Here is a 17365-nt window from a genome sequence, read left to right as displayed (position 1 = left end):
CTGAGTTTGGCCAGCGCCACAGTTACACAAGCTTGGGAGAAATGCAATTTCTCCCAAAGCTTGACTGGTTTGATATTAAAAAAATCAAGCAAACAAAATGGCCCTGAGTAAAGGGGCCAAGTTTCTACCAGAACTCAAACAAACGCTTTGAAAGAGCGCCTTCTGATCCCTACTGTTCGACCAATAAGATGACAGCTCTGAGAAAGAGCTTGTATAATAAGTTAGTGTAAAACATAAACATCTCGTTCTTGAGAAGTAAAAATGTACCAAAACTAAAGCATTAAAAAGTATAGGTTGGTCGCACATGCCCAGTGCATACGACGAGTCCCTTGAGATCAGTCATCGTCTGTCTTCGCTTTCTTAGCGGTAGGTTCTTCTTCATCAAATCTCGTGTGAGTTGCTGTTGATTTTTCTTCGCTTCCTTCGTCTCGCTTTCCATCAAGCCTGTCGGAAGTTCGTCTTTTTCTTTTAAGCCGACCACCTCGGCCGCCTGATCCTCCTTTAAGTTTCTTTCCTATACGAAAAAAACGAGAAAAAAGAAAGAAAAAAAAAAGAGAAACTACATTCACTACTACCAAATACACAATGGAGGTACTTAAAGTAACTCTGAAACTCTTTATACTCTAGTATCAGTATGTACTGTTCTTTCTACACTTCCCATGGTATTTGTTCAACAGTCAATAGCTTCTTAAGTTGGTGATTATATCCTGTATTCCCATAACCTTGATGTTTGTTCAGTACTGATAATGTAGAGAGAAATTAAATACTTATCACTCTTAACCCCTTACATCAATGTCTATATTCTCCAAAATGCTCTCTAAAAATTCTCTTTGGCAATGAGAAGGAGAATTTGTCTAACAATCATGAACCTTTGGAGTTGATGTTTGATTCAGGGGTGACATTGTAAGGAGAAAATTGATGCTGGTCACTCCTGCTTGGTCCAATTTGTTTGAAGGCCGATTAGTGCTAAGCCAGAGTTAAATTCAAATCCAGGTTTCTATGACAGAGCTGAATAACGTATACGCATGCGCTAGGTTTTGCCGCGGAAACACGGACTTTGAGTCGTTCGCATGGTTTGATTTCCTATTCTGTTGCTTCGAGGCGTCGTTTTTCTTGTCGCTATTCTTTTACACAACAAACTTTAAAAACTTGGTACACCCTCTGAAAACTTTAAAAAATTAATTTTCTCCCTAAAACCTCTGGAAATAGGAAAGTGCCTTCGACGAAAACAGAGTTGCTCGGTTTTAAAAGTCAGCCTTTCTTATTTTCCACCAATTTTGCTAAATTTTAGACCTAGGACACTTCAGCCCGCGTTCTCGACCGCATACCCTCTGACGTAGCATTTTATCATTCAGCTCTGTCAGTTTCTATATTTCTCTGTTCAAAAGCCTTTTTGAGATAATTTACCCAATTCTTTTCAGAGCATTCAATCATAAAATTGCAGACAAATGGAATTACACTGCATTTCTTTCAAAGGTTTCAGATAGTCCATTATTCGTAGGCAGTACATTGCAGATCACGTGTTGCACAGTCGGCCAATAAAAAGTAAGGGTAAAGCATAGGATGCTGTTTTGTCAATTATGTATGTGTCTTTGTGTTCTTCAGGCTCTCCACAACAACAAGTCTTGATGTATTTGAATGTACTTGTATTTGTACAGAAAATGCTATAATTGTACAAATAATAGTTCGCCTGTCTTCTTTGAGTAGGGAGCCCGAAAACTAGAAAATCGCGGAATACAAATCGAAAAATGAAGCCATGTGACTTCCTTTTTTATTAATTCTTGAGACCAGTTCTTTATTATAATGGTATTTTCAATTGTATTAGCCAATCGGGGTATCCTTGTCTTCTAAACATGTCAGGTAATGTATTGCAATGAATGATGATTCTTCTGAGGGTAAAACTCTTAAGGCACATGGCTGACTGAAAACAGCTTCTGCTTATCTGTGCTTTTAGTTTATTGAAATTAGTGTAACCTTGGCGTGACGAGAAAATTAGACTTAGGGCCACTTCGAATTTTTTTTTCCTGCTTCTTCGGTCGAGCGAACGGAGAAAAAACAACTGAAAATTAGAAAAAATTGTATTTGAATTATGATCATAGTAACAATATGCTTAGGATAATATGATAATAAGAGCGGGCGCCTCCTCGTCTCAGTATTGTTTTCCTTTTGTGAGACATTTTTGGTTGTTTTTTTTTTTTTGTTCGCTCGATGGGTGATGTTTCGAGAGATGGTTTTTCAGGAAGTTGATTAGTCATTCTGGCCCCTTGTTCTCGACGAGTTTTAACAACGGCAACTCCTTTCTTGTCTCCTATTCTGCTGACAGAACAGGTACCTTCAGTTTTTTGTCTGCGCGAATGGCTAATGCACTTTAGTGAATTTCTTTTTTTGTAAACTGCTTTGAGTACCACGAAATGTCTCAACAGAACAAAAGACAAAACCTAGACTAAATTTGAATCAAGGATTAGTGCTGACTGCTTTTCGCCGACAACCAGCCTCAGAGGGCTTCTGAGAAATTTTGAAACATTTCCCTTTGAACCATCTAAACGAAAATAATTTTTAGGACTACCTTAGATCGCTTCAAAGCTTCAAGTTCCAAAACTGTCGTTCAATTTTCTTTTGATTTAATTTTTTTTTTCATCGATGTTTCTTTCTGTATGGTTATCTTTTATCTTTAAGTGAAAATATTCTGATCTCAAGTATTAAAGTTCTCATTTTGGCTTGATGGACACAAACTGTATTGTTTGTGTCCATCAAGTCCGCCTGTGGAGTCTCTACACTTTCAGTTCTTTGGTTTCGTACAAGGAACATAACTACCCAGTGTGGGACTTGCAGTTCTGGTAGGGAATCCTTTTTTCTTAACCCTCATTTTTAACAAAACATGATTTCGTTTATTTCCTAGAATTGAACTCTAGTATATCATATCGAAGGGTACTCTCTCTTCATGCCCCCTACCTCTGCAACTCCGCCTTTGCCCTTTAGCACTTTTGTTTTATAAAGTGTCTAGTTGTGTACGAGACAGTGGCGAAAAAGATCATTGACTAGAGGATGGCCCATTCCCTTCAGCCAAAACAGATCAACGGATCAATATCTGACCAATTGTGCATCTACCCCTCCTTTAACCCGGCATTAGACAGATTTAGCGCCGCGTTTACGTGAAACGTGAATGACAAGGGTGTTCACGTGACCACGTTTTCCCGCCATTTTCATCACGTTTGCCGGTTACACTTTACCGTTTCTACGTGAAAGTAACCTGTTTCGCGTTTGCCGTGTACTTAAGATTTTTTTCCACTTTTTCTCACACAGAATTGCCTGAATAAAGGGCACTAAAACTTTTTCTTGTAAGTCATGCAAGGTCAAATCCACCATGACGTCAGCTTACGCGAAGCCAATACGTAACAGTAAGGTTCACGCTATCTTACGTGAAACGTGAAAGGACAAGCTGACGTTTGCCGTTTCCGCCCACACACCCACCCCACCCGCGGGGTGGGTGTGCTGTAGCTCAGATACTGATATTGATGCGCAAAACATACAAACACATCTCTAATTGGTTAAACTGAAGTCTTTTACGAGATCAAGACAAATGGAATTAAACAGAGCGCATTTTAGTTCAGTATTATGAGTCGAAACTGCTCAGTCAGAACAGAGTTAAACACAGCTTTCACCAAACTGCTACTACGTAGCCACAGGGTCATGTGATCGGACCGTCAGGCTCTGGGACATAAACACAGGCAGCTCTGTGTGGTTTTTCACGTTACATAAGGTATGTGTGGGAGACTTCGTATTGCTGTCTGTGTTCTCATTTAGGGCGATTTTATTTTGCTTACTTTGCAACTGCCATGATTTCATATGTCATCTTACAGAGAGCGATCTATTCACTGGCTGGCGTTTTCAAATGATAAAATAAAATAGAACCGATTTTTAAATTTCGAATTATACTGGCGAGTGTGTTTGCTTTTTCCAGTACCTTTTCATTAATCCATACAGTGCGAGAAACTTTATTTGGCTTCCTTGACTTGTTAACTCCCTAGATATTTTAGGAAGCTAATACCCATTCAGCTTAAAACTCTAGAGATGGGTAAAATAAACAACTAACTACAGCATTTTTCGTCGCATTCATTTATAAAAAAAACTTCTGCAGGAATAGTTGGAAATGGCATTTTCGAAACCCTAAATTTCAAATCTTCTGGGGGAGCAATCCCCCCAGACCCCCCTAGTTTGGGGCGTCTTCGGCACTCCCAATTTCCGCGCTGTGCGTGCACCTTCAAAATCTCACGTTACGCCCCTGGATAATTGTGTAAAGCTGTGGAACGCTCGCTCCATTTGTAATCTTGATGAGGATGATGATGGAGGAACAGACCCGTAGCAAGTGTTACAACTTTATTCCTTATGCCTCAGTCAATGGTTACTTTTTGGTGGCTCGATTACTGTAAGCTCGCGCTGTTGCACCTGTTAGGTCTCTCTGCGCCGACTTACATGTAAGTCTGAGTCAAGATGCACGAATTTTACTCAGAATATAACCAGTCAGTATGTGATTCTGTCTAAAGAATCTGAGTGTGGGTGCAAGACCAAGTTGGAATTAAGCGTGTTAATTTTATGGATGGAGGAAAATTGGAAAACCCCCTGGGGCGTGCAAGATCCATTTGGGAAACGAATCTAGGCCAGCGCAGTAGGAGGCGGATGCGTCACCACTGCGCCAACCCAGCTTCCTGTAAATATTACGTTTATATTTTTTAATTGTTTTTATATTGATATGTATTTAAGCCTTTTTTGGCTCAGCCGTGCGTCCACAAAAAGCAACACATTTGAACTGGGTTCGTACCCAACCAAGAGGACTCCATGTAGTATATGGCTTGAACCCGGGGGTAACATGTGAAGGTGTAGTCTGATCGTCCGGGTGAGTGTAGTCCTGAGAAGGACTGTTGTCGGTGGTAGTGACTGACGTTTCGACAACCTGTGCGGAAGTCATCATCAGAGTGAAGAGGACTCCAGTGCACTGTTTACACTTCACGCTCAGAAATCTGTTACTAGCGTCAGAACCTTTCACAGCCATATAACTGTGACGTAGTTGAGGGAGGAGCCCAAGGGTTCTTTTGACCTCCTCCACCACCACTCAGCTGAAAATTTCTCCGTTTCCGTGAACAAAAACATGACTGCAATGCTGTACTTGTAAATACTAAATGAACAAGAATTTTTTTATTCATTTTTTAAACTTTTAACTCATTTTTCCATCGTTTTTGTCTCCAAAAAAAGCTGTATTCCAATGAAAAGATGTATTTTTTGGAGGGTGGTAGGATGTTCTAAAAATCGGCTGAAATGCACTTTAATAAAGAGATCTGATGAGTAATTTTCCCTTGAGGCTGCTTTCGTTTCCCCATTAATTATTTTGACAAGTTTGTTGATTTGGAAGCGCTGGAAAAACGCGGGTGACTAAGTCGTGATTGTGACTTGTGTGAGACAACTTGGTTCTGAAAGTCTGGAAGTACGCACACATGCGCAGATGTTAGACCACTGTTTTCTTGTAATAAAGATTTCATTACCTGCAGCTGAGTATTGTAGATTTGTTTTTCCTTTTTATATTTCAGTTAATTTCTAATTTACGTCGTCTGTATCTGTTTCCGTTGCGCCTTCCACTAAGGATTCCTTTTGACGGATGCAAAGACGTTTGCGTCTTGCACGAGTCTCTTCCAAATTGACTAACATTTTGCTCTTGTTCCATTTATCGTTTAGGCGTTGATAAGCGTATTCTAGTTTGGGATCTCGCGGAAGGGGTATTATTGACCGAGCTAAAAGGACACTCAGACACTGTGTACTCTTTGATGTTTAGTAGAGATGGGAATCTGCTGGCTTCAGGTTTGTTTTGTTTGTGCTTCAAACACAGTCAAAGAATAAAACTGGCAAAGCCTTATATAATATTTTTATGTTAAGCAACGACGTTTTGGATCTTATCCAGTTTGTAGTTTTTTTATATTTTTTGTGAGTAATGCACTTCAAGTACTTCATCCATGATATTGCCATTGGCTGCGAGTGAATGAGTGAATGAGTGAATGAGTGAATGAGTGAATGAGTGAATGAGTGAATGAGTGAATGAGTGAATGAGTGAATGAGTGAATGAGTGAATGAGTGAATGAGTGAATGAGTGAATGAGTGAATGAGTGAATGAGTGAATGAGTGAATGAGTGAATGAGTGAATGAGTGAATGAGTGAATGAGTGAATGTGAAGTATAGGCCCGCAAGGCATGCATGAATTTTGAGTTTATGGTTAACAGCAGGGCGCTATTTTTGTCTTTGCTGCTCAGCAGGAAAGCATTTGCACTTATTTTATTTTTCCTTCCAGGTGGAGTGGATAACTGTGTAAAGCTGTGGAACGCCCGCTCCATTTGTAATCCTGACGATGATGACGATGAAGGAACAGACCCGAAGTAAGTGTTACGACCTCATTCCTTATCCCTTTGTCTATGGTTACTTTTTACAGGCTCGATTATTGTAAACTCGCGCAATTACGCCTTTAGGTCTTTCTGCGCCGGCTTACATGTAAGTCTGAGTCAAGATGCTGAAAATCAAATGAGATAGAATAAAATCAGCCAAAATGTGACTTTCTTAAAAGAATCTGAGTGTGGGTACAAACCCGAGTTGGAATTTAGCAAACAGGTTAACTTTGTAAATTGGAGGAAAACTGGTAAAAGTCCCCGGGACGTGCACGACCCATTTGGGAAACGAACCCAGGCCAGCGCAGCAGGAAGCGGGTGCGTCACCACTGCGCCATCCCAGCTTCCTGTAAATATTGCGTTTAATTTTTTAATTTTTTTTAAACTTATTCTTTTTTCGTCCCAGCCGTGCGTCCACAGAAAGCAACACATTTGAACTGGGTTGGTACCCAACCAAGAGGACTTTGGTGCACAGCATCAAGACCTTTCCCAGCAACATGAGTGTGGCGAAGTCACAGGGCCCCATTTAAACCAGCTATTTGCTGAACTCGGCTACCCTGTCTAAATATTCGTAATAAATAAATAAATAACTAGCCCAGGGGTTTTTATTACCTCCTCCAGCACCACTCAGCTGAGAATTCTTTCGTCTCTTTGAACAGCAACATGACTGTAATGCTGTACTTGTAAGTACTATATAAACAAGAATTCTGGTAAAGTAAAATACTTAAAAAGCTTTTATTCATTTTTAACTCATTTTTTAACTCATTTTTCCGTCATTTTTCTCCGAAAAAAAAAGCTGTATTCCAATGAAATTTGTATTTTTTTAGGGGGGTGGTGAGTCCCTAAAATCAGCTGAATTACACTTTAATAGAGAGATCTGATAAGAAATTCTTCCTTTAAGCTGCTTTCGTTTCCCCATAAATTAGTTTGACAAGCTTGTTGATTTGGAAGCGCGGGAAAAACGCGGGTGACCAAGTCGTGATTGGCTCTAGTTTTGCATCTGATTGGTTGAGAGGTTGATGCGAGTTTTGCGGACCAATCACGGAGCGCTGAGAAGCAAAACTAACGTCAGTCTGGATTAATTTTGACACTCAATGGCGATTTGTTTTAATGGCTTCCTAAACTCAGAAGCATTAAACCAGCTTGATAGAATAGGTAATTTGGTTTTATCAACTGTTGATAATGTAAATTGGTCACCGTAAAGACTTTTTTTAAAGCTTACGTTTCAAACGTTAGCCCCACGTCAGAGCGAAGTGCTAACAAAGGGCTCTAACGAAGGGCTAACGCTCGAAACGTCAGCTTTGAAACTGCTTACGGTGGCCAATTTACATAATTAACTCAGATGATAAAACCGAATTATTTTGTACTACCCCCTACCGACGCAGCACCACAATTGCTTTAGGGACTTATCTTCTTTTCTTTATGTAAAGAAAAGGCTCTGTCCTCGGTTTGGTCCTACTTTCCAATAAGAATTTGTCACGTTTAGATCCATTATGATTGCAATTTCCCATCAATAATAAGCTAAGCTATTTTTGGAAAAAAGGCACAAGAGAAATCTCCACAAATTATTGACAAGTGTTTTCGACAAAAGTAATTAACGCGCATAATCATTGACTTTCCACCTGCAGTTTGTTTGGTTTTGTTCAGTGAAGGCCTTAAGACAAGGAAGAGTAGGTAATCTACTCGAGCCTTTTGTCTGCTGTCGAGTCGGTTGTTTTAGATGCGCAATAAAGTGCAGGTACATAATGAAAAGCAAATAATAATTTTGACTTTTAACGCAAATTAATACGTATTTTATTTAAAATTAATCTCGTCCCTCGCAAGCTTTCAGTCCTGTCTGTGCTATCATGAATAAAAAACCTAGGAAGTGATAAACTGTCCGTGGTGAAAGACAACGGTATAGAATTCAAAGATTAACGATCTTTCAGGAAGAAATGAAGCAAATGTTAGCAAACTGGTCAGAGACCGTTCCGCGTAATTCTTCACAAGCGCAACTAAATCGTGCAAGCTACACTCAGTGGCCGTTCATCACCTACTGCGTGTTGCTTTCTTCTGGTGCAATTTTAAACTCTGTAGTTGTTTTTGTCATGCTTCGAAGTGGTAAGGCACGACGAAATATTTCAAGCTTTCTGATTTGCCATTTGTCCATTACTCATCTGTTGTTTCACTTCGTCATTCCGATGTTACAAATGGTCCTGATACTTTTCTTCCGATCATCCGCTTCGTGCAAAGCCTGGGTACTCGTTGGTTATACCTCAGCGGCGGCCATTTTTAGCAGTTTAGCTGCTATTGCCTGGGACCGACACAGAAACATACTAAGGCCTTTTCAAAGCTTGGCACCAAGAAAACTGAAGACGTATCTACTTTTGGTTTTCTCGATTTGGCGTTACGCCTTAATAACGTCTCACCCGTTTTTTTACAGTATCAAGAGCCTCTCTGCTGTAATTTGCTCCAAACAAAACAATGGCACCGAAAGTTGTGAAGAGTATAGCTACTGTACGCTACCTACTGACTGGAAAGATCAGCTCTCAAGAACCTTCTACTTTGTGCTTGCGTTTTTTGTTCCTTTGTTGTACATATTTTTCGCGTACGCAAAGATAACTCTAAGTTTGTGGAACAGAAGCAAAAATGGAACAATTCACATGGCAGTTGCCAAGAGAAAATTGAAATCTACTCGTTTGATGGTCGCTGCTGTCCTAGCTTTTGCGTTCTGCTGGGCGCCAATTTTTGTATTGCAATTACTGGAGGTGTATAGAGTATTTGAAAATTCATCGTCTGAATATTCTTACATAGTTTATTTTTTGTGTATAATTATGCAGATATCTAGCTCTTCTATAAACCCAGTTATCTACGCATTCCTGAGCCCTGAATTTAGGAGAAGAGTTCTCAGATACTGTTGCTTCTGTTGTTCAAGCCATCGTCCTTTAGGTCGCGTGGAGCCTGTCATCTGATGTGAACGAATCAGGGGAGAAAATCAACAGAATATCAAGTTTTCCGCGTATGTACGTACCGCATGCCTATTTTTAGAGTCACTTCGCACAGCCACGGAGTACAACGTGGAGCACATGAGCAACTGGTGACCAGCATAAAGCCCAAGGGACTATGGGAGCAAGACACATCAATATTTGGTGTCTTTCTGGCCTCTGTCATAAGCTGAAGATATTCTCATGCTCTTGCACACATTGCATCTCTATTTTTGGTGCACTTCGCTGACCGACTAGGAACAACGTTAAGGAGCGAGGCGGCCGGCGGAGTGGGAGTGACTTGTAACGAGCATGGAGCGTGCGGGACCGTGGAACATGGAAGAATAATGTCTGCATTCCCTCCAGCGCACCCCCATTGCATTTGGATCTAACTGACAGAAATTTTTATAAAACCCTGAGTGCCCTTTCTTACAGATCTCACATGCATGAGCTGCATAAGAAGGTCTTCCTTACTTGGATGCCTTACACGACTTAAAAATGTTAACTCTTCTTTGTTATACAAACTGAAATCAGCTATTTCCTAAGACTGAATTGAGGTGTTCAGAAAATGTCGTCATTAATTCTAAATTTATTGATTCAAGAGTCCAAAGGTGTCTGAGATGAAATAAAACGTAGCGGGCGCCATTCTGAATCCTGACAAAAAATGGTGCACTTGAAGTCTAAAAATTGATCAACGAAAACAAAGGTACTCTTGTTTATATGATTCTTGCAAAATAAGCGAATGAATCGAGCTACAATGATCTCTAGCAACCCCAGCCATTTAACCAAACATTCAAATGTATAAGATGCTTTCGTAAATTTGAATACTCAGGTTTATTTCTATGAGTACATAACGAATATTTACATGTGCGGTGATATTTCGGTTATTTATATATTAGCCTTACAAATGAAATGCGATTGAACTCCTCAGGAGCAAGGTTCCGAAACTATAGACCGCCTATTGGACGATATAGCCAGGAAGGTGAAAGAAACATTTTGTTCAGGGTAATAGGATTTTTTCCCGCGTAAAACCCACCTATAACATTTTTACATTAATTGATGGCTACCATAAAATCCTTTGCGACAACCTAGTTTGCGCTCTTGTGACAGAATGCATGTTTGTTTGATCACCTAAAAGCCTTATATTTTTCAGTAATTATGACTTATGTATATTCCAATTTCTTAAATATTAATTGGCCTGTAATAAATATATAGACAAAACTGCTGACAGCAGTCTCAAGCTCAGAGTCAATAGCGCCTCGTGTCAGTTGTTTGACCTCAGTCCTAGGTACGTCAAATATGGGGAAATATAATATAATCTTACAATGTTCTTATACGTAACTCAAGCCCGAAGGCTTGGTTGCATCATATCGCTGCATTACATGTCTTCGTACATAAGGTATCCATCTGGCGGTTATGAAGGGGGTAAGTTTGTAAAGAAACTGTGGTGCTGCGTCGGTGGGTGTAAAAAGGTAATTTTGATTTATCAACTGAAGTTGAAAATGTTAATTGGCCAGCGACGGTTACACCGTAGAGATGGTTCCCGAATGACGGAGGGCTCAACCAATCAACAAAGAGGATAGTTCTTCATTTTGGATCGACCTGCTCTTTTCGTATCGAAGTTTGCCACGTTCTTGTTTGTAAACGTATCTCTTCATCTGGACTGAACCGGCGATTACGGCACGATTTACAGCAGCAACAACAACAAAAGGCAAATTTGATGCTGTTTTTCCTGAATTCAGGGCAGAAAAATGCATACACTGCAGTACTTACACCAGAACTTGACGCCGGTGCGATTAACACGAACCACACCGATAAAAAGTACCGCGTTTCTACAGGCACTCGGTCAAAAGCTTGATATTTCTCCAACATGCTCCCCAAAATACTTGGTCCCCAGCAAAGAACAAAGCCAAATACGGCTATGACCAACAAACGAATAGATTTTGATTTATGCTTTGCTACGGCGCTATGAATGGCTCCATTTTTGCCTCTTTTCCACAAGCGAACTGCAATTCTTGTATATGCAACTGCTATATAGGAAAGAGGGATGAAAAACGCCACAACAAAATAAACTGTTTCAGAGAGCCGAATTTGCCAACTAGACCGCGGTATTTCACAAAACATATACTCTCTACATGTTTCATTGTCACTCACTGTTCGACAATAGGTAACTGTCCGAACCCTCACACTGTGAGCAAACGCAATAGATGATAAGACGGCGTATATCCAGATCACTCCAATCATCATTAGATATGACCGAAGAGGTTTCGAGATCAGACTCCTAAAAGGCTGTAAAATGTTTTTGTGTCTGTCCCACGCAATAGCAACTAACGTGCTAAAAATAGCGGCTGGGCATGCGTGGTCGACGAAGGCAAACGCCCTACAAGCCCGAATATCTCTTCTACGCAGATCCCCGGTAAAATTCATGATGATCACAAGATGAAACAGTAGATGAGTCACAGATAGATGAAAAAGTAAAAAGCTGGCGAAATTTTTTCGTAGTTGTCCACTTCGTAACATAACGTAGATGACAAAAATGTCTAACAAGCCGCCGGTTCCGAACACAATGGCGTAGAAAACGTAAGAAAATACTGCAAATTCATAAAAGAAACCGTCTCTCCATAGACGGGAGTACTCTGTGTTATTAGAAGTGAAATTTTCAACTGTCGCATTCAGTGTTTCCATTCTTGTTTAATTCATTGAACCAAATTCCCACCAAGGTACTCTCGAATCGTCAGCTTGTTCCTTGCGCAAGATATTGTCAACACGGTTAAAAATGACCGGTGCGCCCTGAAAAATGGACAAAATGGAATAAGGTGAGAATGTTTTTAGCTATCTCTTCAAAGCCTTATACTGCAAAACAAGCACTCATTGGACCAAATCGCGCAAAACAAGAACAAATTAATGTTTCTATAATAAAAAATCTTCTATTTACGATAGCTGTTTTTCTGTCAATGTGATGTAAAATATCTGTACTATTGTACAGAGTGATTGGTAATTAAGTTAAAAGAAAATGAAAACTTTATGTTGCTTACCAGTTGGTGGAAGTGGAGAACGACGTTGTGATAGACAAGTTCAAGTCAGAAAAACATTCCAAATGTCGAACTCCTCTGTTAGAAAGCTTCGCTCTGTTTACATTGAACTTAGGCAGAATATGAAATATTGATAATATAGTTATGAGTTCATGAAGTAAGTCAATAAGATGTCACTAAGATGTCCCCACGCATGTCAACTTCCCGATGATGAAAGTCGTAATTGCTCGAGCCCCTCCTGATGGTTATGCAAAACAAAACAAAAAAGCAATTTGACCTAAAAAGATATTAAAAGGTAAAACCCTCGATGGGAAGTGTTTAGATAACTATTGTATCCTGTTCAGCTGGTTTCGCTTCTTGTGTTTTTTCCAGTTGGCGTTTTTTTGATGGCTTAGAAAAATCAAACACGATTACTGTTCTCGATGTTCTCAAAAACAGTTGTGAGATGTACGTAGGATTTCTTATTTGTCATCCCTAAAAAGAATAACTATCTATCGTCAAAATTCCTTTCGCGAGATAGTCATAAGAGTTCAGTGCTGACGCATGTTAGATCATATTTAAATGGATGGGATATCTATCTTTTTGTTGTTCGTTTTAGTAAATTAAAAGTCTGAAAAGTAGTTTATTCAGTTGCCATGCAAATGAAAGAAATTGAATAGGAACCTGCTGTGTGGCAAAGAAATACGAGAACCGTCTGGGTGGATTTGTCTGAAATTTTGCCATTCGCAGTTAATGTTAATTTTCTCCATAACAAAAGCAATTTTTACTATGGAGAGTCAAAAGGAATTCGGGATTACTTCGGTTTTACTTTGGAGCGCTCTTTGACTAAGTGTCTTCCAAAACTAAAGCGATCATAACAGCCAATCAGAAGAAAAGACTGAATAACCTTAAGAACCAATGAGAACTCAAAGTAACAGACCACACTGCCCAAAACGCAGGTGACCAAGTCGTAATTGGTTTTAGTTTTGTATCTGATTGGTTGAGAGAGAAGTGCGATTTTTTTGTGGACCAATCACAGAGCGGAGTGAATCAAACCAATATAATTTCGAATTACTTTCGACATTCGATTGGGACTTAGTCATACATGTTTTCCCACACATCGGTAGTGTGTGTGTGTGTGTTGTATGTGCGTGCGTGCGTGCGCGCGTGTGTGTGTGTGTGTGTGTGCATTTTCTCCTTTCTTATGATCGGCCTTTGTGACTGCTCTAGTTGGTTTTTACGAAACCTAGTCGGAATAGGTCTTTTCTTTTTTTGTTTTTGTTTACCTGCAGATAAGAGAGCTTTTCGAATGGATGTCGTAAAACCAAACTAAGTATTCAAAAAAAAACAATCAAAAGAAAGGAAACTCGCAGTAAAAACAGCCAAAGCGTCTAAAGCGCGGGAAAACGCACGCGACCAAGTCGTGATTGGTTCTAGTTCTGCATCTGGTTGGCTGAAAGAGTGGCGCGTGATTCCTTGACAAATCACAGAGCGGAGCACATTAAAACCAATGTAATCCAAGATTTTTGACCAGTCATGACAATAACAATTTCAAAATGCTTGAAAAATATCGAGAAACAGTTCGTTCTCTATATTCACTGCTTTTATTTGTGAAAAAATATAACGAGATGTAAATTTACTTTTTTATGTGCAAATCAATATGAAAAGACCCCTGAAAATTAAAGTTTCGACAAAAGACATTAGCCAAAAACTAAGAAAACAAAAAATTAGAAAACCTTATCATCCCAACGGCGAAAAACGCTATTAGCCTCTATTCATCATTCTTATGCTAATTGCATCCAGCAAGACTTCACTTTCATGACATGAGTGTATAAAAGTTTATCGTTGATTTGTACGTATTGAAAATCGTGTAAGGGAAATACGTTCGGAATTGGAGCTGAAAAAAAAAACGCCATCATCATTTCGATTTAGGATTAATTCGTGACAGCATTGCGTGCTCAAAACTTTATGATAATTGTACTTTTTTTTACAAAGTTAGTTAATTTCATGTGGATAGAACTGAACCCTTTATAATGCAAAGAGCCCTTTGCTTTGCCGCTCTTTAGACGAGGGTTTATCTTTCAGAATTTCCTTATTTTACTTAATGGTATTTGTCTTTTCCCTAAGTGTGCCAAACAGCTAAAAAAAGAAATGATCTGAACGATGCAGCGCTAAAAAGTAAACAAAATATCTCAATAATTTTTTTTGGTCTTAATTTAAGTGGACTAAAGAAGACGTGATCAAGTTCCAGGGTTTTATTCTTCACAAAACACCGCACTATAGCCTGCCATCATAGCACGAAGCTTTTCTTGACGCAAAATAAAATTTGCTTTTTGGATATCTTGAATTTTAAACAGTCGTTGACAATGTCTAGCAATTAAAAGAAGTCTGATCGTCAATTACTTTTTTTCACTCCTCCCTTATCAGAGCGAGGTTTAAGATGTAAACTCCTCCCTCGCTGAGTAATAACCATCAAAAAAAGATTACAAAAGGCGGACGTAGCACTTTTAAATTAGTTACTGTTGGAGGCTGTCATCAATGAACCTAAAATATTAGTTCACGAAAAGGGACATTGCTTCGGCTCCATTGGCTCAGAGTATTTCATAAGTCGCCCTTTCCATTGTCGTCGTTTAAAATGATTAAATAAGAAAGGAACTTAGTATGTGAATCAATCATCATTTACATGTGTCCGTCGTTTGCACTTGAAGCTGATATAGCTTCGATCGCAACTGCTGCGCAAAAGCTAAAATGAACGACTCGTTAGATTTCGCAACTTTAAGCCCTACCACTAAAAATCTCACATTTCCTAAACTCACATATGTAGAGTTGTCGTTTTGGCTTAGTTCTAAAATTGTGTTTTCCATTTTCTTTCATTTTGGAGCTATCCTTGACATATTCGTGATCTATGTTATGCTGCGAAGTGGACAATTGCTGAAAAACATTTCCAGTTTTTTAATCTTTCATTTGTCCTTGACTCATTTTTTGTTTCGTCTTGTGTTTGCCATGAATTTTATCAATGGTCTTGAAAGAAGGGATCCAGTAATGTGCAAAGTTTCCATCTTTGTTGAACACGCCTGCTCTGCAGCTATTTTCAGCACCTTGGTCGCCATTGCTTGGGAGAGACAAAAAAACATCCTAAAGCCCTTTAAGAGTCTGATTTCCACGCCTTTTAAGTCATATTTACTGATAGTTGCAGCTATTTGGGTATATGCCATGGTATCTTCGATTTCGTTTGTTCAAAGTGTAACTGTTCGCCGAGTCAAATACTGTTGGAAAGTCAACATCACTCAGGAGTGCGGGGAATATATTCTATGTGATAGACCGACTGGCACTTGGCAAATTCAGCTATCGCAAACAGTGTACTCTACTGTAGCGTTTTTTATTCCTCTTTTCTACATGATAGTTGCATACACAAGAATTGCAGTTCGCTTGTGGAAAAGAAGCAAGAATGGAGCCATTCACAGCGCTGTGGCAAAGCATAAATCAAAATCAATTCGTCTGTTGCTTTTCGCCGTCCTTGGATTTATTCTTTGCTGGGGACCAAGTATTTTCTTAAACAATTTGGATAAATATCGTGTTATGGACGGATTGGCGCTAGGAAAAAAGATAATCTTACAGTTTTGGCTAACAGCTATAGCTCCTGCATCAAGCTCCTTGATAAATACCCCGGTGTATACATTTTTTTGCCCTGAGTTTAGGAAAAACAGCGTCAAATTTGCTTGTTGTTGTTGCTACTGCTGCTTTCGTTCTCATCACGTTGTTTCATATAATCATAGAGTGAATCCTGATGAGATACGCATGAAGGAAACAAAGCAAACTTTAATTCGACAACAACTAGACAGTGACAAACGATGAGCCATTCCAGAACAAAAACATTCCTATCTTGACTTGAGGCTTTATAATCATCATTATCGTTATTATTTATTTGCCTTTTTTTTGACAATAGCGAAAAAAAAAATAACAACATCATAATTATAAGGCGAGGAAGCTTCAACAAACCACCTGACGTGTGGGTAAAATCATCTCACAAAAGTAAATATAAAAGTGTTTGGCTTGGCTAATTCAGGTTCATTCCTCCATCGGATGAGAGGGTCTGAAGAAGATGATAGCTTTTAAGGCTAGTAGTTAAAATTTTGGCCCGCCAAGTTACGGTTACGGTATACCAAACTGACACAAAGTGACACGCAGAAAAAAGGAAGAAATTTTACGGTTAATTTTTTGTACGATTAACAGTTAAAATTTGTCAACTTTTACGCCTAAGGATTACATTTTTTGGCCATTTTACGGCTAAGAGATTAAGAACCCGCTCCACGCGCTTTTTTCTTGGGCGGGATAAAAGAGGGCAGTCCTGAGAGGGCAAGCTGGGCCCTTCTCCCTTCTTAACCGCTCAGGCAGCCAATCAGAACAAAGGTTTCGCTTCATATCAGTTGCCCACAGGCGCTGCCAGCTATAATCAGGTTTCACATCGACGTGATACCAAACTATGCTACGTCATTAAATAAGAAAATTTACAACAATTTATCCGTCAGAGAGCCATACACGCTGTGCAAAACGAGCATTCTTCTGTAGGGATTGGTAACGAGTTTCAACCAAAGCGAGGTCGGTCAACCCTCGCCATTTCGTTGAACGCTTTTTTAATAAGGATTTTCTCGAAATCCTTATCGATATTTTTCCTTTGTAAATGCCTACACACTACTGTGTTCTTCATTGTACCTTTGAGGGCCATCGCAATCCAGATGGGTAGAAAGTTTCATTCTTTAATTTCCTGAAGAATGCAGTTTTGCGAAAGAAATGGATCCATTCGATTCGAAGAGATCCTGGAAAAGATTTTGAACTAACTCGTCGGACTAAAGTGTGCTCCCGTCATTTCAAGAAAACTGACATGAAAAAATTATTGAATGGTATCATAACACTGAAGCCTGGTAACGTCCCATCGAAATGGCATGTGGCATCGCGAAAGAAAAGA

At 39.4% G+C, this 17365-nt stretch overlaps 4 protein-coding genes and 1 long non-coding RNA gene across 6 annotated transcripts in view; 3 read left to right on the top strand and 2 right to left on the bottom strand.

Moving 5' to 3' along the window:
* The window catches only part of LOC111318851 (lupus La protein), an 85296-nt gene that overhangs the window by 31490 nt on the left and 36441 nt on the right, over positions 1 to 17365 (bottom strand). The gene's annotated exons all lie outside the window — the stretch shown is intronic.
* Positions 5703 to 7030, top strand: LOC148716930 (uncharacterized). Its single transcript, XR_015995201.1, has 3 exons — positions 5703 to 5850; positions 6335 to 6419; positions 6832 to 7030. It is a non-coding gene; the product is annotated as an uncharacterized LOC148716930 (long non-coding RNA).
* On the top strand, positions 8223 to 10321 carry LOC148716929 (pyroglutamylated RF-amide peptide receptor-like). Its single transcript, XM_088746024.1, has one exon. The coding sequence runs from the start codon at positions 8360 to 8362 to the stop codon at positions 9374 to 9376; it is 1017 nt and encodes a 338-aa protein (XP_088602150.1). The 5' UTR covers positions 8223 to 8359; the 3' UTR covers positions 9377 to 10321.
* LOC148716928 (pyroglutamylated RF-amide peptide receptor-like) lies at positions 10219 to 12556 on the bottom strand. Its single transcript, XM_088746023.1, has 2 exons — positions 12424 to 12556; positions 10219 to 12178 (listed from the first exon to the last, which is right to left on the bottom strand). The coding sequence occupies exon 2, from the start codon at positions 12071 to 12073 to the stop codon at positions 10976 to 10978; it is 1098 nt and encodes a 365-aa protein (XP_088602149.1). The 5' UTR covers positions 12074 to 12178; positions 12424 to 12556; the 3' UTR covers positions 10219 to 10975.
* Positions 15093 to 16623, top strand: LOC148716927 (pyroglutamylated RF-amide peptide receptor-like). Its single transcript, XM_088744233.1, has one exon. The coding sequence runs from the start codon at positions 15148 to 15150 to the stop codon at positions 16252 to 16254; it is 1107 nt and encodes a 368-aa protein (XP_088600359.1). The 5' UTR covers positions 15093 to 15147; the 3' UTR covers positions 16255 to 16623.

The sequence above is a fragment of the Stylophora pistillata genome, chromosome 14, assembly GCF_964205215.1.
Source record: "Stylophora pistillata chromosome 14, jaStyPist1.2, whole genome shotgun sequence".
Taxonomy (NCBI): domain Eukaryota; kingdom Metazoa; phylum Cnidaria; class Anthozoa; order Scleractinia; family Pocilloporidae; genus Stylophora; species Stylophora pistillata.
Note: the sequence above shows the minus strand (reverse complement) of the source record. Positions and strands in the feature narration are given on the sequence as shown.

What these genes read in the sequence shown, in the direction of transcription:
- LOC148716929 (XM_088746024.1), top strand. Translation starts at nt 8,360, where the DNA reads ATGAAGCAAATGTTAGCAAACTGGTCAGAGACCGTTCCGCGTAATTCT.
- LOC148716928 (XM_088746023.1), bottom strand. Translation starts at nt 12,073, where the DNA reads ATGGAAACACTGAATGCGACAGTTGAAAATTTCACTTCTAATAACACA.
- LOC148716927 (XM_088744233.1), top strand. Translation starts at nt 15,148, where the DNA reads ATGAACGACTCGTTAGATTTCGCAACTTTAAGCCCTACCACTAAAAAT.